The sequence below is a fragment of the Cynocephalus volans genome, chromosome 12 (genome assembly GCF_027409185.1).
Source record: "Cynocephalus volans isolate mCynVol1 chromosome 12, mCynVol1.pri, whole genome shotgun sequence".
Lineage (NCBI taxonomy): Eukaryota > Metazoa > Chordata > Mammalia > Dermoptera > Cynocephalidae > Cynocephalus > Cynocephalus volans.
In genome coordinates, this window is record NC_084471.1 from 70,831,521 (window position 1) to 70,853,522 (window position 22,002).

At 54.7% G+C, this 22,002-nt stretch overlaps 1 protein-coding gene across 3 annotated transcripts; it reads left to right on the plus strand.

The window, feature by feature from the left end:
- Nucleotides 1-1,691: 1,691 nt before the first annotated feature.
- On the plus strand, nt 1,692-21,772 carry ADCY6 (adenylate cyclase 6). 3 transcript variants are annotated; one of them, XM_063075012.1, is made up of 22 exons: nt 1,692-1,766; nt 6,177-7,035; nt 10,603-10,752; nt 11,116-11,237; nt 11,331-11,442; nt 11,613-11,740; nt 12,248-12,406; nt 12,485-12,626; nt 12,746-12,874; nt 13,136-13,161; nt 13,390-13,537; nt 13,798-13,895; nt 14,074-14,161; nt 14,334-14,450; nt 14,731-14,889; nt 15,187-15,365; nt 16,248-16,283; nt 16,367-16,496; nt 16,814-17,077; nt 17,876-18,080; nt 18,905-19,029; nt 19,251-21,772. In XM_063075012.1, the coding sequence occupies exons 2-22, from the start codon at nt 6,178-6,180 to the stop codon at nt 19,374-19,376; spliced, it is 3,501 nt and encodes a 1,166-aa protein (XP_062931082.1). In that variant the 5' UTR covers nt 1,692-1,766; nt 6,177; the 3' UTR covers nt 19,377-21,772. The 3 variants fall into 3 exon arrangements, with proteins under 3 accessions (XP_062931082.1, XP_062931084.1, XP_062931083.1); XM_063075014.1 differs by having other exon boundaries at nt 12,302-12,406; XM_063075013.1 differs by having other exon boundaries at nt 11,119-11,237.
- Nucleotides 21,773-22,002: the final 230 nt, after the last annotated feature.

Consider the following 22,002-nt stretch of genomic DNA (forward strand, 5'->3'; position numbering starts at 1 on the left):
AATTACTGGCCAGGCCTGCACAACTGAGAATCATACATGGCAGAATAAACTTTCCCTTTCCAATTTTCATTTCCCATTTTCAAACATTAAAACCAACATTTCTCTGATTCTGAAAATCCTGTAAGAAAGACAAAGTAGATGGTTTTATCCCGGTTTTATAGATGAGGCTCCAAGAGAATAAGTGATTTACCCAAGGTACGTAATCTGCAGTTATATATGGCTGATAAGTGATGGGAACTGGTTTTCCTAACTCTTCCCCTCTCTTTCTTGCTTCAAGCTCTGTTCTGGGTTTAGGAATCCCAGTGAGGATTTGGAGGGGTAAAGGCTGGGCCTTGAAGGACAAGAATGTGGGGAGGGCTGGGTCTGAGGAGGAAGCAGCTGCAGATATCTAGGTTGTGGGACCTTGGTGGGGAAGGGGCTGTCTGGGCTGAACTGGAAGGAGGAGCTACGGGTTTGGTTGAGGGAACGGAGAGGGGGTCCTCAAAGAGAAGCCAGGCAGGCTGCCTTCTTCCCAGCTCTGGAGGAAGGGCACTCCCTCTAAAGTCAGACTCACCTACCTCCTGGGAATTAGCCTTCTTCTTTCTGGTTCCACCAGTCATACTAACCCTCAAAGGGTTAAAGCAGCTTTCACATGATTTTTCCATCTCCCAGGTAACTTGGGCAGCCGCTTAGTGCGGGGAAATAAATAAAAGTCCCAAACAATTTCTAGTTCGTGCACCTAGCAATGCAACTACCCCCACCCCGCAGCAGAGAAGCACAACCCTTTGAGTAAAAGACGTCCGGGGAAGGAACTCTACAAGTTGGCAGGTGCGGGGGAGGGGCTCCCGGAGAGAGTGGGGCCGGAGGGCAGGTGGACCATGCCCCTTCCCTCGCTCCCCGTTCTGGGCTCTGGGTGCAGCAGGTTCGCGTCGGGGCCGATACCCCAGAGGGCTGGGGGAAGAGGAGCGAAGTGGTGTGCGAGCAAGCAGGCCACACACACCTGGCGCCTAGTGGAATGAAATCTTAATTAATTATTAAACTGAGTTCCCGCAGGAGGGAGCGAGGCCGCGGCAGGCAGGGCGGGAATGGCAGGGTGGGGGCTGGGGCAGGGAGCTAGGGAGGGGCGAGGAGTGGGCGCTGGGCGCCGGCTCAGCCCCCCGGGGCTCGGGCAGGAAAGAAGCCGACCCTCGGGGGGGCGGGGAGGGGCAGGGACGACTCGCAGAGGGAGGGGGGTTTTGCTGGCGTGCTTGGGGACCCCTGGGGTTAGGGCGGAAGGGGAGTGCTGGAGGCTGCTGCACTGGGGAGGAGGGAAGGGGGTGCGGGCCGCACGCCACCCCCCCCAGGGTCTTGATCCCAGAACAGTAGCCGCTTGTTTTCCCAAGACTGGGGGAGGAAGCGGCCGGAGGAGAGGAGGGGGCGCGCGGAGGGAGGGGTCCCGTTCTTTGCTCTCCTCCACCCCTATCCCGTACCCAGCTCCTCGTCGGGGGAGAGGGCCACACTGCCCCCGCTTCTGGGGAGGGGGATGGGGTGCCCAGACAAAAGGAGCTTGTGCCTTTAAGGCGGGGAGTCCGGGAGCTGGCGGGGAGGGGACTTCTGGATCCGGGGTAGAGGGCGGCTGCGCTGGACAACAAGGGAGGGGGCGAGGGCTGGACGGACGGCTGGACGGCGGGCGGGACGGCCGGGACGCGCGGGCACGGAGAAGGACCGCGGGACGGCCGGCCGGCCGGCCGGAACCCGCGGGGGCGGCGGGGCGGGGGCCCGAGGGAGGCGCCGACCCCGGCCGGCAGGTGAGACCGCAGGAGCAGTGCTGGGGGAGCGGCTGCTCCTGGCACCCGGGTCTCGGTGGGGCTGGGACGCTGCGGCGCGGCTCCCGACGAGAGTTTTTTGGTGGGGGCACCGAAACCTGGGATGGGTGGTCTCGACAGTGGGCGGGGGGAAGCCTAAGGCAGGCGGGGTTGGCAAAGGGAAGCCATGGAGGAGATGGGGGGATCCAGGAGTCCCAGGGCCGGGGCTCAAGGCTCGCCACCCTTACCCTGCCGCATGCTTCCCTGCCTCCACTCAGGCGAGTTCCCGGCTTTCCTCTGGGAGGGGGGAAGGCATGTACGGAGGAGGGGCTGTCCTGAAGCTTTTGCTGCGGGGCTGTGGGGTGAAGCTCCGAGTTTGGGGCAGAGTGGGATTGGATTGTAGTTAGGGGAGAGAGAGGCAGCCTGGGCAGAGGGGGGATGCCCTCTGTCTTACGGAGTCCCCTGCCTCCCCTCACCCCAGACCTTTAGAATGAAAGGGGTGGTGTCAGCCCCCACTGCAGGGTGGGCAGGGGAAGCAGACTTTGTTCAGAGCAGGCTCCGGGTGGTGACCACCCGAAAAGCTAGAGATAGAATCATGCGGTGGAAGACTCTTTCCCCCATGTCCTCCCCTTGCCAGAGTACCCCTGTGAGCTGGAGGAACCTGGTGGGGGGTTTATGGTTGGGGGTGGATTGGGAGCTCTCTTTAGGAAGACTGAGAGCTGGGGAATGGAGGAGAAGGTGGCAGGCGCTGAACCTACAGATACAGGCCCCAGGAAGGCCCTGAATTGAGGTTGACGTCCCAGCATGGTGGGTGGTGCTGGCACTGTCCGCCCCGCCTGGGCAGCGCCTTCTGCCATGAACTTTCTAAAGTCGTTTTAAAACCCCTGGAGCCTGCTTTTGCCAAGGAGGGCAGGGGCAGATGGGCCCTGGGGATGAGATGAATGGGAGGTGGCCAGGAAGAGGGTATGGCGAAGCAGTGGCCAGAGGGCTGTGCCTTGGCCTGCTCCAAATGCTGGTCTCAGGCTGAAGGATCGGGGTTTGGGAGGGACTTGAGGTCTGGGAGGCACTGGGCCTTGGACTGCTTGGCTGAAAGGGACATGGTTCCGGTTGTGGGAGTGGGTGGTGCCTGGAGCAGCAGATCTGTGAGAAAGCAAAGGGACCAGGACTCAGGGGAGGAGGAGGTTGGAGGCACATGGCTCAGGAGCCTTCCTCTGGGGAAGAGGGAGGTGGTTTGCACTCCCAGGGTTCATAGTGATGGGTTCCTGGACAAGGAGGGCTGGGAGACCATATAGAGAAATTTTGTGGCTTGGAACAGTTCTGTCCCCTATTCCCTGCCATACCAGCCTGGCATGGGGTGCCAGGAGTGCTGGAAGCCTGGGGAGTTCTCTAGGATGGGCAGTGCCTGGAGTGAAGCCCAGGGTGGGATGGTTGCAGTCGGTTGGACAATTACAGAGCTCTGAAGCTATCCCCTTGGAGAGTCAGAGTGTTCTTGGGAGGGTCATGCATTCCCCTGGACAGTGTCTGCCCCTTCCTCTGTGGGTGTGAGCCAGATGCTAGGATGTGCTTCCAGGAGGCTGGGAACATGGTCAGAAACAGGTCCTTTGGGAACAGAGTTCTTGGCCAGTGGTGGTACGGGGGTTGGGAGATGAGATAAGAACAGGGCAAGGGACTGGCGAATGGGAGAAGACTGTAACAAAATGTCATGGTGGCGGGGTAGGAAACCTGTTCGCTCTGGGCTCTGTCCCCATCAGCTCTGGGGACTGAAAGCCAAGGACACAGGGACTGATAGAACTGGGTGTCTGACTGGCTGGAGAGATGCGTGTTCTTGCTCATTACTTTCTGGTCTTTCCATCTCTTGGACGCTGGCAGAGGTTTGGGTTCAAAGTGTTGTAGGATGGGGAGAAGAAGTAATATTTATCAAGTGTGTACTACGTGACAGGTATTATTAGGTTCTCTTCTCAGGACCATTATTATTCCCATTTTAGAGATGAAGAAACTGAAACAGGAAGGTTAAATAATTTGTCCCAGGCCGTGCAGCTAGCAAATAATCACACTAAGGTTTGAAACCTGGTCTCATGCCAAAGATATGTTTCTAATAAAGTATTTGGAAGAGCCAGGCTTACTTTGGTGACCTTTTCCAAATGCCAGCCTGACCAAAAGCCTTGTATTCGTGATCTATCCTTCCAGAGGGTGCTGTTGGTGATGTCAACAGGTTGAAGGGCATGCTGCTCTGTGAGATGTATAAGGGTTGCCAACAACTTGGTTGAAGGTGGCCCAGGGATGGGGGTTTCAGGGTATGCAGAGAAGTTCCCAGCCTGCCTTCTGCTTTGTGGGCCCCAGACTGACTGCTTAGAGTGTTGCTCATCTAGCTTGAGCGACTGATTCTGTGGCCACCTGCGGCAAGTGCTGGGTACTGTCCTCTCCCCTCTCGTCCCCTAGTGAGTACATATGTCAGTGCTGCTAACTCTGCAGGTTCAAGTAAAAGGGTCCCCTCAGGGTGCCCTGTGGGCATGGGGGAGTGTGGCGCTGGTGGAGACACAGCTATCCGTGGATGACAGTGCTTCTGTCCTCATCTTCTGACCTGGGCTCAGCCAGGAGACACGTTAAAGGTATTGTTATGGAGCTCTCCCACCCCAGTTCAAGACACTTCCCTCCAGGAAACCTGGAATCTGAGACTGATTCGGTCACCCATGATCTCTGTAACTTGGGCCAGTCATATAAACCTGCTGTGGACCTCAGTTTTTGTTTTTCTTGTCAAATCTATCCTGTGCCTCAGGTGGCCACAGGACCAACTTCCCAGGGTTTTGGTGAAGATCAGATGGAATTAGGCATGTGAGTATACCTTGAAACATTTAAAGCACAGAGAAAATGTGTGGGAGTATAATTCATTCATCCATACAAACAGCCATTCATCTACTCAGTGAACGTTTATTTAGATCCTACTAAGTGTTGTGGATACAGCAGTGAGCAAAACAGGCCAGAATCCTTGCCTTCATGGAGTTGACATTCCAGTAGGAGAGAGAGACTGAACAAATACAAATATATAGAATGGAAGTTGTTGATAAGAATAGTGGAGAAAAATGAAGCATAAAGCTGGGAAGAGAGATAGGGAGCCTCAGGAAAGGGGGCTGCTATTTCAACAAAGTGGTTAAACAAAGCCTCACTGATAAGGGGACATTTGGGTTGTGACCTGGAGGAGCTTTTGTTTCAGACAGGGAATGGCAAGCAACAAGGTCCCGGGCTGACCTATGCTTGGTGTGTTGGGAAACAGGCCAAATGACTAGGGTACAGTGAGGAAGATGAAGAATCAGGATTATGATTTTTTTTTTAAGGAATATCATTGTTAGCTGTTATTGCACATTAGCTGCTCCATACCAATGTCCTTGAGCTTGCTTTCTATCATGAGTCCCTGCTATGAGCCGGGCCCAGTACTTGGCTCTGGGGATGAAGTGCTGAGCAAAATAGGTATAATCCCTACCCTCGCAAAGCTTATAGTCAGAGGGGCAGAGACACACGCTAAACAAGAAATGACTTTACAATTGCAGTAAGTGCTGTGGAGAAAATGTACAGAGGGTAAAATCAGACCAGACAGTCTGGGTGGGGGAGCTGCGAAATCTTCCCTGAGGAAGTTACATTTTAAGCTGTGACCTGAGAGAGAAGTTGAATTTAGCGTGGTGAGGTGTGTATTTTGTGTGTGTGTGTGTGTGTGTTTGTAAGTGTGATGAGGAAGGATGTGGGAAGAGATTCCCTTTTGTGCAGAGGTCACCCATTGGCAGCTCATAGACAGAACTCATTTCACAGATGTGATTTATGTGGCTTGCGTTGTTGAAAAGTGTGAATTAGTTGCCAACATTTAAAAATCAGGAGATATTGATCGCATTCAAATCCAGATTTTTGGGATTAGCTTTAGCTTCTGTTGAAAACTCAGAAGATCAGTACCCACTGGGACACCAGTGGCAACGGCCCATTGGTGTGGGTGATGCTTGTCTCCATGCTCAGGATGTAGACTCTGTTTCTCCTCTTTCTCCTGAACTGTGAGCTGCTTCACCCATTGACATGGGTACTTGAGTTTATGACCACCAAGAAATCAGGGCCTTTTAGGGAAGGGGTAAAATTTTAAATGTACTGGCATTGGGTTTAGACAGATCTGGCTTAGAATCTTGGTTCTTGTGCTTACGTGGCTGCTCCATTTTGCACAAGTTTCTTCACTTCCCTATGTCTTGGTTTCCTCACCTGTTCAATGTGGATACCATTGCCTACCTCAGTAATTTTATGAGGCTGATGTATATGAAGTGCTTCGCTTGGCAGTAGGAAGTGCCCAGGTAATGAGCTACTAGTGGTGGCAGTGACCGTGACGGTGGCAGTGACCGTGACGGTGGTAGTAATACCATCTCATTCCTTTCCTCCTAGCAGCATGTCGTGGTTTAGTGGCCTCCTGGTTCCCAAAGTGGATGAACGGAAAACAGCTTGGGGTGAACGCAATGGGCAGAAACGTCCGCGCCGGGGGACTCGGGCCGGTGGCTTCTGCACGCCCCGTTATATGAGCTGCCTCCAGGATGCGGAGCCACCCAGCCCTACCCCTGCAGCTCGCCCTCGGTGCCCCTGGCAGGATGAGGCCTTCATCCGGAGGGGTGGCCCAGGCAAGGGTCCGGAGCTGGGGCTGCGGGCAGTAGCCCTGGGCTTTGAGGACACTGAAGTGACAGCAGCAGTTGGGACAGCTGAGGTTGCACCTGCGGTGGCACCCAGGGGCCGGCGATCCTGCTGGCGCCGTGTGGCGCAGGTGTTCCAGTCGAAGCAGTTCCGCTCGGCCAAGCTGGAGCGCCTGTACCAGCGGTACTTCTTCCAGATGAACCAGAGCAGCCTCACGTTGCTGATGGCGGTGCTCGTGCTGCTGACAGCTGTGCTGCTGGCCTTCCATGCCGCGCCCACACGCCCTCATCCAGCCTACGTGGCTCTGCTGGCCTGTGCCGCCGCCCTCTTTGTGGCGCTCATGGTGGTGTGTAACCGACACAGCTTCCGCCAGGACTCCATGTGGGTGGTGAGCTATGTGGTGCTGGGCATCCTAGCAGCTGTGCAGGTTGGGGGCGCCCTGGCGGCCAACCCGCACAGCCCTTCTGCAGGCCTGTGGTGCCCCGTGTTCTTTGTCTACATCACCTACACGCTCCTCCCTATCCGCATGCGGGCTGCCGTCCTCAGTGGCCTGGGCCTTTCCACCCTGCATTTGATCTTGGCCTGGCAGCTCAACCGTGGTGACACCTTCCTGTGGAAGCAGGTGAGTGGTCAGGGAGGTAGGTGTGGAGGGCACCAGGCGGGAATGAGATGCGGGGGGGCTTGGTAAGGAAGGCCAGTGAGCTGTGAGTGGAGATGGGGTACGGGGATGTCTGGCTATATCTGAGAGAAGGGGCAAGAGATGGAAGGCAGGTTTTGGGGGTTGGCTTCCATTTGGAATCCTGGGCAGAGGGCACTGCTCAGGGGAGGGAGGGCCCCAGGACCCAAGCCTGTACTCTGTCACCAGGAGCCGCAGTCTTAGCTCTTTGGACCTGCTGAAATAGTACAGCCTATGGAGATGTAACGCAGGGCTGGAGGTAGGCGGGATGGTGTTTAGCCCCCGTTCTGGGGCAGGGCTGAGAAGGCAGAGCAGGTGGGATCCAGGCCTTGGCACCCCTGTTCTCAAGTTGACACCTGAAACTTAGGCCTTGGTGCCACCCCTGAAGAACAGCTCTAGGTGGTGATCTAGAGGGACTGAGCAGGTTTTGGGTGGAGTTGGCATTGGAGGAATCACCTCCCCTGGACCAAGGGCACATCTGAGAGGACAGAGAAGGTGAAGAGCTGGATCAGTTCTCTCCTGGGCTGGGAGTGGTTTGAATGGGGTTGGAATACTGAAGAGAGGAGTGTTAGTGTCTGATCTCGTCCCTCCTTCCCCACGCTGGGCACCGGGGGCCTGGCAGCACTGCCTTGAATTCTCTGCCTGCCCATGAATTGCTGCCTCTGGATTCTGCATGTGTGTGAGGCTCGACAGTGTGGTGCTGAGTGAGAAACAGGGTTGGGCTGTAGGCAGACCTGGCTGTCCAGGAGGCTGCCTTCTTCTCTGTGCATTGCAGACAACTCACTTCACCTGCCCCAGCCTTAGTTTCCCAGTCTATAAAACTGGGATAAAAATGGTATCTACCTCATGATGTTGCAGTTAGGGCCCCACCCTTTCCCAGAGGGGAGCAGAACTGACAAGGCAGTGTTCTCACGTGGGGGCAGCGAGGTGTGAGAGTGCTGTAGAGGATGGTACCCAGTAAAGGGGCTTTTAGGGAGTCCCTTTCAGAGAGACCTGCCATTTCATGTCATCCCCCTGCCCAGGGTGTCTTCCCTGGCTGGTCTTTCAGGGGCCCGCTGTTGGCATCCTGATCTAGAGTGCTCTCCTCTGTCTTGCTCAGGGTTTCAGGGACCAGTTTCTGCCTTGCCATGGGCTTGTAGCCTATAGCCCACCCTTACCCCACCCACAGAGAGGAAGTTGCCTGGGGCTCCCAGGGTGTGAAGCTGGGTGCTCTGGCGTGATGCCTTTCCCTGTCCAACTTGTGCTCTGGAACAGAGTGTACCTTTTTAAAAGTAACTTTATAGCCCGTTTGTTTGTGGAGCATGTGCCCCCAGGGCACTGTCAGACCTTTTAAAGGGCCAGGTCCTTCTGCCCTTGCTGGCCCCCAGCTTCTCTTCTAGGTTGGCTATCAAGCTGGGCTTTGGGGCTGGACTGCATTCCCTGGGAAGGAGCTTAGAGGTGGTGCTTCCCTTCCCCCTTCCTCTCTGGCCTGCCAGGGGGTGGGTGGGCATCTCTTCCCTGCCCTTAGTTGGCATCGTGCCCAGAGCCAGGCCTGATGCCTGACTGGGGATGCATAGCCCCAGGGAGGCCAGAACTGTGCTGGCCTGCTGCCTCCCCAAGGGTGCCTGGCAACAGCTCACCTGGTGGGTCTCAGCAGGCACATTCTTGGGGCCATGGAGAAAGTTGCTGCTACCCCTGTGCCAGTCCATAGGGCCAGAGCTGCCCATACAACCTCCTGTGAGTTGAGAAAAATTCCCTGTACCCATTTGGGCCCATGGGTTTCTGGATGGGATGGGGGCTTGTGGCCTCCTTTCAACCCCTTCCCAGATCCAGCCCTACTCATACTCACAGGAAGGAGCCTTCATCTTCCTCTGACCCACTCATCAGACACATGGAGCAGTTTCACCCAGTGACCCAGACCTAGCCTGGAGTCTCCTACACCCTGGTATCCATTTTTTCTCACAGTGGGATAGGGGTGTTTGTACAGAGTTATTTCAGTCTCTGATCCCCCTTCCCCTTCCCTCCACCATGACTCATATTTTCCTCTTGGGCTCCTGGGGCCAGGAAGGGAAGTTGCCTGGTTTGCCCCTCCCTTTCTTTCTCCCCCACTGGGGGCTATTCTTAGAAACCCCCAAGGGAGATAGTGTGCCCCTTCTTCACCCCTGCTGCTTGGAGGGGGAGCTCGGCCTAGTCGGTCCTGGGCCAGTGAGCTGGACTGGAAAGGGAAGTTGGAGGCCAGTCCTAGAGGGTCAGAGCTAGAAATGGCTGGGGGTCAGCCAGACCTGCCATTCAGTTTTACCTAAGAGAAAACGGAGGTCCCAAAGATTAAGTGAACTGCCCAACTTTGCAGGACTAGTTCTGGTTCAGGGCAGAGCCCAGAACTCTTGGCTTTCAGTTGGTGCTCTTTCCCTCCCTTCTCCCCCAGATCAGAGCCTTGCCATCCAACTTGGGTGGAGCCAAAAGTGCCAGGTTAACCCCTGACTTTCCAGAAACACTGAGGCTGGCTTCCTTTAGACTTGCTCTCCAGCCACTACTACTGATGATGATTGGGGGCTGTACATCCCTAGGGTCGGGGTCCTAGGCATAGGGCCTGGCAGGGTCAAGTGTCAGGGGGGTTATAGCTTGGAGGTGGCCAGGCATGGTGGCACCGCATCCCCAGTTAGGGAAGGTTCTTTGTATCAGTAGAATTGTTGACTCCCAAACCTAGGCTCCAAGACTGGGCCTCAGGAGCTTGAGTCAGTGGTTTACGTGGGAATCTTGTAAACCTGGCATGCTCTAGACGGTAAGATTAGGACACAGGCTTTGGAGTCTGACTGTCCTGTACTCAAGGCCCACTCCAGTCACTAACACCTGTGTGATCTTGGCCAAGTTTCTTAGCTTCTCTGTGCATAGTCCCTCATCTTTAAAATGGGATGTTGTTACCTATTTCATGGAGTTGTAAGAAATACATTAGCTAATGTATAGAAGACACCTATAGAATCCTGGCACATTGTGGGCGTCCAGCAAACTAGCTACAGAAATAATAGTGGTAATTACTAAGTATGTAAGGGCAGGGAGGGACTTTAGAGATCTTCTCATTCCTCCTCTTTGGGTCATAGATATGCAGACAGGCCCAGAGAGATGAGGTGACTCGTCCTGGGTCACTCAGGAGGGTGTAGTCAGGTCTCCTGGGTCCTGTCCTGTAAGGAGAACCACATACAGAAAGAGCAGCATTTGTCTTTTGTTTGGGGCGTTTGTGGGGCAGGAGATCATAGGGTGCTGGGGCTGGGCCCCATGACCTACCTGGTCCTAGTTGGTGCTTCTCCTCCCAGAAACTGTGAAAGGATCTCATTTCTAGTCATGGAGCGATTTGGGCATAATGCTGGGATCTGGGGTCCTGTGGGGAATGGGAGAGATTTATTGTAGGGGTGGGGACAGACAGGTGCAGGACCCTTCCCAAAGGTGCATGTCCACAGGGAGTCTAGCAGGTTGCGCACATGTTTGTGGGAGTGGGGTGGGTGTAGTCACCTGTCTGCCTCTGCCACCCTCCTGCAGCTTGGTGCCAACATGCTGCTGTTCCTCTGCACCAATGTCATTGGCATCTGCACACACTATCCTGCTGAGGTGTCTCAGCGACAGGCCTTTCAGGAGACCCGCGGTTACATCCAGGCCCGGTTGCACCTGCAGCATGAGAATCGGCAGCAGGTGGGGGCTGCTTTTCTGACCAGGGCCTTCCCCTACCTCACCTCAAAATAACTTGCAGATTGGATTCACTGCTTTATCCAACTCTGTGGAACACAGTGTGAATGGTTTCCCTGCATTGCGCACCACAGAGGCCCTGTAACGCTAGGGTTCTGTCCTGTCTGGGTGTAGGAGGGAGTAGACAGGAGTACATCTGGGAGATTGAATGGGGGGTGGTCAGAGAGGGCTTCGATGGGGCTATAGTCCCAAACGGAAGCTCAGGTCTCCAGAGAGGTCTGGGAGGGCTCTGGGCATATGGAGGGACCAGGAGGGATTGAAATGTGAGGCTAAGAGGATAGTGGTGCCCTGTTGGAACCATTGGTCTAGGAGCGGTTGCTGCTGTCCGTGTTGCCCCAGCATGTTGCCATGGAGATGAAGGAAGACATCAACACAAAAAAAGAAGACATGATGTTCCACAAGATCTACATCCAGAAGCATGACAATGTCAGGTGGGGTGGGAGTGGGAGGATGCCAAGATGGGTGGGGAGTCTGAGAGTCTTTGGGGGTTACATGGTTCCTCCGTCCTCTGCTGTTGTCCACAGCATCCTGTTTGCAGACATTGAGGGCTTCACCAGCCTGGCATCCCAATGTACCGCACAGGAGCTGGTCATGACCCTGAATGAGCTCTTTGCCCGGTTTGACAAGCTGGCTGCGGTGAGGGTGCTGGGACTCGGGGGCGGTACCAATCATGGTGAGAGTACAGCTTTGCTGGTGGCAGTTGGGGGCACAGGGGCAGGTGGAGTCTGCAGTGAGGGTCGTGGGTCAGCAGGCTGAGTGGGCAAGAGAGTAAAGGTGACCCTTTGCTCCAACTCTTCTTCCTTCAGGAAAATCACTGCCTGAGGATCAAGATCTTAGGAGACTGTTACTACTGTGTGTCAGGGCTGCCGGAGGCCCGGGCAGACCATGCCCACTGCTGTGTGGAGATGGGGGTGGACATGATTGAGGCCATCTCGTAAGCAGTGCCCCATCCCCAGGCTTCCTGGAACTGTGGGTGCCCCAGACTGCTCCTCCTCTTTGATGTATCCTCAGGAATTTTCCTCAGTCTTTGAGATCTTTTCTCGTCTTTGAGATCTGTCTATCACTGGGGAGGGGAATGGTTCTTTCTCCAACCTGCAAAAAGACCCATGTGTACCTTAGACTCCAGCCAGCCTGGATGGGGTGGGGGTAGCCGGGGTGGTGGGGGATTTGGGCTGGAGAGAATGCCAGTTGAGCAGGCCAGAGTTGAGCACAGTGATTCCTTCTCCTCCTAGCTGGTTCCACAAGATACTGCTGGGTCCCTGCTGGTGGACACAGTTCTCAAACTGTTGTTCTTGAGCCTCATGCAGCCCTCTGCCCATTGTGTTCCTGTCCCCTGCATCCGGGTTTGTCCTTGCCCACTGGGCTCCAAGGGGAGCCAAGGCCTGGGCTCTGGGCTGGGGGAGCTGATGCTAGGAGCTGATCTGGAGCTGCATCCTCCCAGGCTGGTGCGTGAGGTGACAGGTGTGAATGTGAACATGCGCGTGGGCATCCACAGCGGGCGTGTGCACTGTGGTGTTCTGGGCCTGCGGAAGTGGCAATTCGATGTGTGGTCCAACGACGTGACCCTGGCCAACCACATGGAGGCAGGGGGCCGGGCCGGGTGAGTGGAGGAGTCCAGGCGGTGGGGCATGGGAGCAAGATGGGAGAGCCAGGGTCTCATCTTCATGGCCCCTCACAGCCGTATCCACATCACTCGGGCCACGCTGCAGTACCTGAATGGGGACTATGAGGTGGAGCCAGGCCGTGGTGGCGAGCGCAATGCATATCTCAAGGAACAGCACATCGAGACCTTCCTCATCCTGGGCGCCAGCCAGAAACGGGTCAGGGCCAGGGCAGGGCTGTGGGGAGGGGCAGGCAGGAAGAGGGACAAATAAAGAGGGAGCAGACAAAGGCTTTTTCGGGCCCCTCTTCTGAGCCTGTCCCCATGCTGCCTGCACAGAAAGAGGAGAAGGCCATGCTGGCCAAGCTGCAGCGGACACGGGCTAACTCCATGGAAGGGCTGGTGCCACGCTGGGTGCCTGACCGTGCCTTCTCCCGTACCAAGGACTCCAAGGCTTTCCGTCAGATGGTGAGGGACCCTCAGCACTAGGACCTGGGGCTTCACTTTCTTGTCTCCCTCAATGCTCTGTGTCCCTCTCCTCTGCTCTGGCTGCCACTTCTACATATGCTTTCTGGTATTGGGGGCAGGAGAGACAATTTCAACCCGGGGCCCCAGATCCCGCAAAGTATATGGTGGGGATACCCTCAGCACAGTGTTGGGATGGGGGAAGAGACTGCAGAGGTGAAGGTGGTCCGCCCTTTAGCTTACTCCCACACTTTCTTTCTTCAGGGTATTGATGATTCCAGCAAAGACAAGTAAGTCAGGTTATTGAAGAGAGGGAAGGGAGGGAGGAGGCACTTGCACCCTGGGATAGGACTGTGGGGAGCTGAGATCCCCCTCTCTCCAGGACCTGAGATGTGTTGTGTGGGAGCAGGAGCCATACACAGGCTCATACCCCCTCCCTTGGGTGCTGCCCTTCCCCTCTCATTGCCTCTCACTGGCAATGCTCATGCACCTGGTGAAGCCATATTCCCTGCCCTCAGCCGGGGCGCCCAAGATGCCCTGAACCCTGAGGATGAGGTAGATGAGTTCCTGGGCCGTGCCATTGATGCCCGCAGCATCGATCAGCTGCGCAAGGACCATGTGCGCCGGTTCCTGCTCACCTTCCAGAGAGAGGATCTTGAGAAGAAGGTTTGAGGGATACAAGGGCAGAAGGACAAGAGCTGGGTAGAGGGGTAGGTCCAGGCAGTGAAGGCTGAGCACAGGTGAGGGAGCAAGAGAAGAGTTTGGGGGATGGGGAGGGGACCACAGAGTAGGGTGGAGATTGATATCAATTGGGCCAGCTGCTTCTCCTCCCCCTTGGGGCCCCTGGTAGTTCTGTGCCCTGCCCTTGCTGTCCCTGCCTCCGCCAGGGTAGGGCCCAGCGCCCAGCTCAGCCTCCTCTTCCTCAGTACTCGCGGAAGGTGGATCGCCGCTTTGGAGCCTATGTCGCCTGTGCCCTGTTGGTCTTCTGCTTCATCTGCTTCATCCAGCTCCTCGTCTTCCCACAGTGAGAGCCCTGCCCCTCCTCACTTGGCTTCTCTCTCCTCCACCACTTGACAGAAACTTCCTAAACACCCACACAAGCTCACAGTCCGTGGAGCATGCACCCCTGCCTGTTCTGGGGGGTGAGACATGGATGCCCAGATCTTCTAGAGCAACATTTCCTTGTCCCTGTTCTGCCCTAGCTCAACCCTGATGCTTGGGATCTATGCCAGTATCTTCCTGCTGTTGCTGATCACTGTGCTGATCTGTGCCCTGTACTCCTGTGGTTCTGTATGTAGGGGTCTTCCTGGGCTGTTGGGGGGGCAGGCTGGGCTAAGGGCAGGGAGGGGTTACACAAGAGAAAGGGAGGAGAAGGCCATGTCGCTCCTGCTGGGCCCATCCCTGGTTGGCCTTCCTCCTTGGCTGACATGGCCTCCAATGCTCATTCTCTTGCTGCCTTCAGCTGTTTCCTAAGGCCCTGCAGCGTCTGTCCCGCAGCATTGTCCGCTCACGGGCACACAGCACTGCGGTTGGCATCTTTTCGGTCCTGCTTGTGTTTACCTCTGCCATTGCCAACATGGTAAGGGGCCAGTTGGAATTCTCCCACTTCTGCTCTGTGCCAAGCACTGCTCTGGGCACTGGGGGTGCAGAGAGGAATAGCCACATTTTCTGTGCCCAGGGAGCCTACTGTCCCAGAGGAGGGGGAGGCTAACTCCAGTTCTCCCTCATGGTTCTCCCTACATCTTGTCATCCCTGAGTGAGAATGTTGGCCCCTGGGGTGTAATACACCTGGACATGGCCCTTGTAACCCTTCCCCTCCTTGGTTACCTTGATATAACCCCCACCCCCACCCTTTGCAGTTTACCTGTAACCACACCCCCATACGGACCTGTGCAGCCCGGATGCTCAATTTAACACCCTCCGACATCACCGCCTGCCACCTGCAGCAGCTCAATTACTCTCTGGGCCTGGATTCTCCCCTGTGTGAGGGCACCGCACCCATCTGCAGCTTCCCTGAGGTGTCCGAGCAGTGTTCAGGTGGGGGGTGGGGGGGCATGTCCTGGCACAGTTATTAGCCCCTCTGTGCCAGGCCTGGTGATGGGCCCTGGGGATCGAGGAACTCACCAGTGTCCCCAACTCTAGGAGCAGTCGGGCCCTGGTGTGGTGTAGGGGCTGGGCACGGACAGTGAAGGATGTTGGGGTTTGAGGGATGTAGATGGGAGGTTAGGTCAGGCAGGAGAGCACAGGCCTCTTCCTGCCCTGGGGTGCCATGGCCTCTGCCTTCACCCAACACTACTTCTGCCATTGCCCCTCAGTATTTCGTCGGAAACATGTTGCTGAGTCTCTTGGCCAGCTCTGTCTTCCTACATATCAGCAGCATCGGGAAGTTGGCCATGATCTTTGTCTTGGGGCTCATCTATTTGGTGCTGCTTCTGCTGGGTCCCCCAGCCACCATCTTTGACAACTATGATCTACTGCTTGGCGTTCATGGCTTGTGAGTTTATCGTCAGCCCCTTTAATACCCCAGGAACCTCCTTGACCCTGTTGGGTCACTGGGAGACTCTTCTGGTGCCCAAGCCCCTTGTGCCCTTGGAATGCCATGACTCATCTGTGTGGGAAAAGGAAGAGATGGAGGAGCTCCCATCATGGGACCCCAAATAGTTACCCCAGTGAAATCCCAGTCCTGAGAAATCCCTGTGACTTTAGGCTAGACATTAAAAAAAATCCCTCTCGCATTTGCACAGTGCTTTCATACCCACTGTCTTAACCACCTATGGGTCATATGCTTGACCTCAGAATCTTGGCTAGGAACCAAAACTTTGACTCCTATTTGAGGGCTCTGCCTGAGACACTATACAGGCTTTGCCTCTGCAAAATCCCACGTATTGTGATATATGGCCATAGCTTGTTGTGGTAGAAAAAGCCTCTGGAGTCTGGTGGGTTTGAATTCCTGCTCTGACGCTCCTTAACTATGTGACTTTGGACAGGTGAGTTAACTTTTCTGCTCTTCAATTTCCTCATCTGTAAAATGACAGTACCACCTAAATCACAGGGTAGTTGTAAAGATAATAGTAACTAACCCTTACTGAAGGCTTACTGCTTCCAGGCACTGTATCAATAAGCCTTTTACCAGCATTATTTAGATCTGACCCCTGTTTTACTGATGAGGAAACAGAGTTAAGCAACTTGTCCCAGGTCACATAGCTGGTAAGTAAAGGAGCCACTAAGAGTAGAGGTAATTAATATAAGTAAAAGTCCTGGTCCAATGCCTGTCTTAGGGTTTGTGCTCAGTAAATGCAGTCTGTCTCCCTTTCCATGCTCCTGCTCAGCAACTCAGGAAGCACTGATGACTTTGTCTCTTGTATCTTCTTGCCAGGGCTTCCTCCAATGAAACGTTTGATGGGCTGGACTGGTAAGTGAGGGCTCTGGGGCAGCAAATGGTAGGGCTGCCAAATGCCTCCTTCAGACACCCAGCATGTCTCCACTTACCCTCAGCCCAGCTGCAGGGAGGGTGGCACTTAAATATATGACTCCTGTGATTCTGCTGGTATTTGCGCTGGCGCTGTATCTGCATGCCCAGCAGGTGGAGTCGACTGCCCGCCTGGACTTCCTCTGGAAACTGCAGGTGACTGGTGGGCCTTTGGGGGAGGGGGAGGAACCTAGGGGCAGAGCGTGGGCCAAGCCAAAATGCATCTCCTGCTAGCTGGCTGAGGCTCAGGCCACCCTAGGCCACCCTGGCTCCACGTCTTCTCTATGCCCATCCCCTATCCCCTGCCCCATCCTGTACCTGCCCTGTTCACCCCTTTGCCTGTTCTTTAGGCCTCATCTGTCCGTGCCTTTCTTCCTCCACGTGATTCCCTCAGATGCCCATCTCCAGGCCTTGGCCACTACACCCAGCCCTTGTGAATGCTGGGCAATAGGTGATGGGTATGGTGTCCACAGGCAACAGGAGAGAAGGAAGAGATGGAGGAGCTCCAGGCATACAACCGGCGGCTGCTGCATAACATTCTGCCCAAGGATGTGGCTGCCCACTTCCTGGCCCGGGAACGCCGCAATGATGAGCTCTACTATCAGTCATGTGAGTGTGTGGCTGTTATGTTTGCCTCCATTGCCAACTTCTCTGAGTTCTATGTGGAGCTAGAGGCAAACAATGAGGGCGTCGAGTGCCTGCGGCTGCTCAACGAGATCATCGCTGACTTTGATGAGGTACTTGTCCAGTCAGCTGGTGCTGGCAGACACTGGGAGGACTTGGGGGGCTCGGGGCATGGAGAGAACTGTGGATGAGAAGGCCAGGATTGGGGTGGGGTGGTATTGGGAGGAGGAAAGGAGATTTGATGGGATCCAGAGATGTCAGAGGTGGTAGGGGTAAGGGTAGGTACAGTGGAGGCAGGGAAAGTAACCCATGCAGGTGTCAGAGGCAGCAAGGATGTCAGCCCCGGTGGGGCAGGGTCATCATTGTTGGGGATGAGGACATGAATATCTGTGTGGGGACAGGATAGATACCAGGTGGATGTCACTGAAGAAGGCAGCAGTCTGTGGATAGGGACCAAGCAAGCAACGTGGTCAACTGAATAGAGAAAATGGAAGCAAAATGTGAGGAAGTATTCAGAGTATCCAGGTCAGGAATGGGCCATCCACTGTTCTGGAGGGAAGTCACTTCCTCACTCTGGGACTCATTTTCCCAAAAGGCGAGGGCTGGAATGATTAAGTACTTAATAGCCCTCTGTGGTTCTGTGAATGAGTTATTGAAGTTGACCTTCTGAAGCTGTATGCCCAAGTCCTGGCCTGGGGTCCTGGACTGCCTATTTTCCAGATGGCTGTCTGTTTTCCAGATCCTCAGTCCTGCACCTGGCAGCAGCTGGAAGGCATTCATTTACTAAAAGAAGGGGAGCTCCTGAGACAGGGAAGTGGGGGAGGGAGCCAAGGCATAGTAAGCAATGAGTGTTGGGGCAGGGCTGGGTCTGGCCTCTTTGTCTTGACAACCAGGTCCCCTGTGTTGTCCAGATCATCAGCGAGGAGCGGTTCCGGCAGCTGGAGAAGATCAAGACAATTGGTAGCACCTACATGGCTGCCTCTGGGCTGAATGCCAGCACCTATGATCAGGTGGGCCGCTCCCACATCACTGCCCTGGCTGACTACGCCATGCGGCTCATGGAGCAGATGAAGCACATCAATGAGCACTCCTTCAACAATTTCCAGATGAAGATTGGTGAGAGGGCCTGGTTGCTTGGCAGGTGTTCCAGGACCATTTCTGGGTGAAGCTGAGGGTACAGGCTGGGGTGGGATCACACAGTCCCCATCATGGATCTTGCTGGTTTTCCTTCCCTCCCACCTTCCGTATCAAGTCTGACACAAAGAACAGAGAGCATTTACTGTGGACCTTCTATGTGCTAGACACTGTCCTAGCCATTTTTGAGCACATTTTAATCCTGTTATTCCCTTTTATAGATAAAGAGACTGACTCAGAGAGATTAAATAACTCGCCCAAGGTCAAACAACTAGTAAGTGGCTAAGCTGGGATTCTAAACCAGGTTTATATAAACTCCAATACCTAAGTCCTTATCTATGGCCAGTCTGACCAGAGGCACTTCCTCTCAGATGAACTGGTGGATGGGAGTGGTTAATAGCATGGGTTTTGGAGTCAGACTGTCTGGTTTGAATTCTGGCTGCTCCATCTACTGGCTTACTTAGTAAGTCACCTAACTTCTTTAAGCTTCAGTTACCTTATCTGTAAAATGGGAATAATAGTACTTTCCTTTCAGAAGTGTTGAGAGGATGAAACAATGTGAAATGCTTACAGAGTGGTTGGCATAGAACAAGCGCTTGTTAGATTAGCTTCTGTTATAGCATAGCTGTCTTGGCTCAGGGAAGCTCCTCAGCTGATGTGCCCAGATCTTCCATCTTTTACAACCAGGAGACCTGTCCCTTTTCCACTTTTTTCTCTGGGTCCTTCTAAAGGTGCCAGGAGGTGAGATGACTCCCTAGGCTGACACTGGAGCATCCACTAGTCTTTTTCTCTTCTCCCCATCTCAGGGCTGAACATGGGCCCAGTCGTGGCAGGCGTCATTGGGGCTCGGAAGCCACAGTATGACATCTGGGGGAACACAGTGAATGTCTCTAGCCGTATGGACAGCACAGGGGTCCCTGACCGAATCCAGGTGAGGGGGATGTGAGCAGAGGCTGGGAGGTGTGTGGGTCCTATGGGCTTCCACAGGTTTCTCTCTGCAGTCTGCTAGGACAGGGGTAGGGTGGCAGTGTTCTGTGGTTGGTGGGACGGGGATTGGGGAAGGGGAGCTAGCTTGACTAAAGAATCCCTGGGCCCCTGCAAATGCAACAGGAAGGATTCCAGGCTAAGCAGACTCCCCTCCCACTCCCCCAGGTGACCACGGACCTGTACCAGGTTCTAGCTGCCAAGGGCTACCAGCTGGAGTGTCGAGGGGTGGTCAAGGTGAAGGGCAAGGGGGAGATGACCACCTACTTCCTCAATGGGGGCCCCAGCAGTTAGCAGGGCCCAGCTACAAATTCAGCTAAAGGGATCAAGGTGGGCATTGAGTGGACTATGTGCCCGCTGGGTGGAGCTGTGGCAGGGGGCGCTGAGCCTCCAGACCCTGCTGACCACAAAAGGGAACACTCCAGCAGGCTGTGCTTGGACCATGCTTGTCTGCCTTCAGGCTGGTGAATGACGGGATACCAAGAGGATTATGCAAGTGACTTTCTTTTTTAATTGGGGTAGGGCTGTTCCATCTCCTTTCTTCCAGCTTTTGGGAGCAGCAGGGGGGCAGCAGCAGAGGCAGGGGGAGCCCTTCTGCCTGAGAGATTAAAATGGCAGCTTGCCATGCCTACTCTTTCCCTGTCTGTCTAGGCAACATGCTCAGGGCTGGGCCCTTCCTTTCCCTCTTTTTCCTGGGAATATTTTGTATAAAGACTGGGGGCAGGCATGAAGAGTGCCTATTCCATGCTTGCCTTTGCTATGCCTGCATCCGCAGCACTGGTCGTGGGCACCCCCTGCCCTGGTCAGGTCTCCCTCTTAGGCACAGGGCAGAGGAGAGAGACACTCTGGAACCCAGCTCTGTCTACATTTCAGGGGAATATTTCCATTTGCCAAATCTTAGTCCCATTATCTGTCCCCAAAGGGGAACAAAGGGACCTCTGACAGCTCAGATCTAGCCCCAGTTCCTGAACGCTCCAGGGAAAGGGGTGTCTGGCCTCATTGGTACTGTGAAAATGCCCAGCCAGAGAGCAAGCACGTGTGTGGGGATGTCAGAAGTTCAGGAGCTGGAAGTTCACCTGCAGGAGCCAAAGAGAGCAGGCCCACCTGGGAGGGGGGTGGTGCCAGATTCCAATCTGAGGGCCCCAATGTGGTCAGGATCAGGTCACTCTGCCCCAGCACTCTCTTGCTGTTTGCTGGCAAGGGGCATGCAACATCTCTACCCCTTCTGTTGCCAAATAGAAAAGGATCAGGGCATAGAGGAAGATGACCCTGATCTCAAACCTGTCCTCCCAAGCCTCTGGCACTTGGGAGGGCCTGTGTGTTTGTGTAACCGTGTGCATGTTGGTCTTTGTGTGCATATCTGTTTTCCAGGTCTGTGTATGTCCTTGTGCTGCTGATCCTCAGCTCTCCACCCCGGGTTGCTTCTCTCCTGTGGGCCTCTGTCTCCTGGGAATAAGGCAGGGTTTCCTATTTCAAGGGATGTAGAGAGATACCCAGGTTGCACAGGAGTGGGATGGGGTGTGGTAGCAAAGGAAGGGTGGCCATGGGGAGAGGAGTCCTTTTTGTGCCAAATCCGTAAGTGCCATTTGGGGGCCAAGTGTGCAGCATGACTGTCTCCCTGCCTAGGGCAGGGACCCAAGCGCCTGCTTGAGGCCCAGTGCCCCATACACTTGAACCCACTGAGGTTTGGTAGGCAGAGGTTCAAGAATTTCCTGGGTTCCCCAGCTTGTGTACTGGGATGTGGTATGCTTTGGGACTTGGGGTAGCATTGGGTCTCTCTGAGGACCCAGGTACTAGTACTAGGGGATGGGGCAGGGGGACCTTAAATCTGGCTTTCCCCCGCCCTCAGTCTGAGTTTAGCGTGTTCCTAGCTCCCCCAATCCCTGTCGAGCCTGCAAGTGCTGGCAGAAGGATTAGGAGGTTGGATTCTAGAGTCTGTTCCTATCTTTGCCTTCCTTCTATCCCTTCCCCTGCAACCTTCTTGAATCTGGCCTGAATTAGTTGGTGCCTTGGTTTCTCTGTCTGTACCTATTTAAGCCAGAGGCATTAATCTGAATTTTGCTTGAAGATCACTTTGTCTTGGAAGTGACTAGAGAGGCAAAGGAGAAAGTATCCCTAGAGTTGCTGGGTTTGGGGAATGAAAGGGGCAGGTAGTACTCTTGCCCTTCCTCATGCCCCTTCTGATGCCAACTCCCTGCAGAGGCCTAGTTTCTGGCTCAGTACTGCCTGCCTTGGGGGATCTTCAAGCATCAAACAAATGGGTCATCAGGCACTTCATTAGCCAAGGTAGAAGGAGGGGAAAAGACTAGTTGGTCCAGAGAGGAAATCAACTCCCTTTGCCCCAGCCATATTTCTGGTTAGGAAGGGACTGCTTGGTGGCCATGGGGTGGGGTGAGGATGAAAGTAGATCACAGTAGGAAGACCTCAGCCTTGGGTGACTTATCTCTGCTTCTTGCCAGGTGGGAGGGGCCTGTCCACATGCTGGCTCCCTGTACCACAGTGCCAGCCACGCTCTTCCCCTGGGCTACCACTGCCCTTTCCTCACCAGTTGGTGGGGGAGCCAGGGGATAGGCCATGGGCTTTGGTTTTATAATGTAACCACTGTGGGAGGGGGGGAGTGTGGTGTACCATGTATTTCAGTGAAATATTTAATATATTTAAATATCAATAAAATCAAACTCTTTGTAAAATCCCTGTTCTCTGCAGTTGTTCTGGGCCCTGGGTTGGGTCAGAAGTGGCAGAACCTGGTGCAGGGCACTATGGGCCTCTCTCTCTGGTCAGAGGGCTTCCTGTGGCTTTCTCCCTCCAAAAGTGAAGCTGCAGCGTCTTCAGAGAACATGACTACTCTGGGCACTTCAGCATCATGTGGAACGGTGTATGTCTTCCCAGATTTGTTACTCTTACCCCTGCCATGCATGAG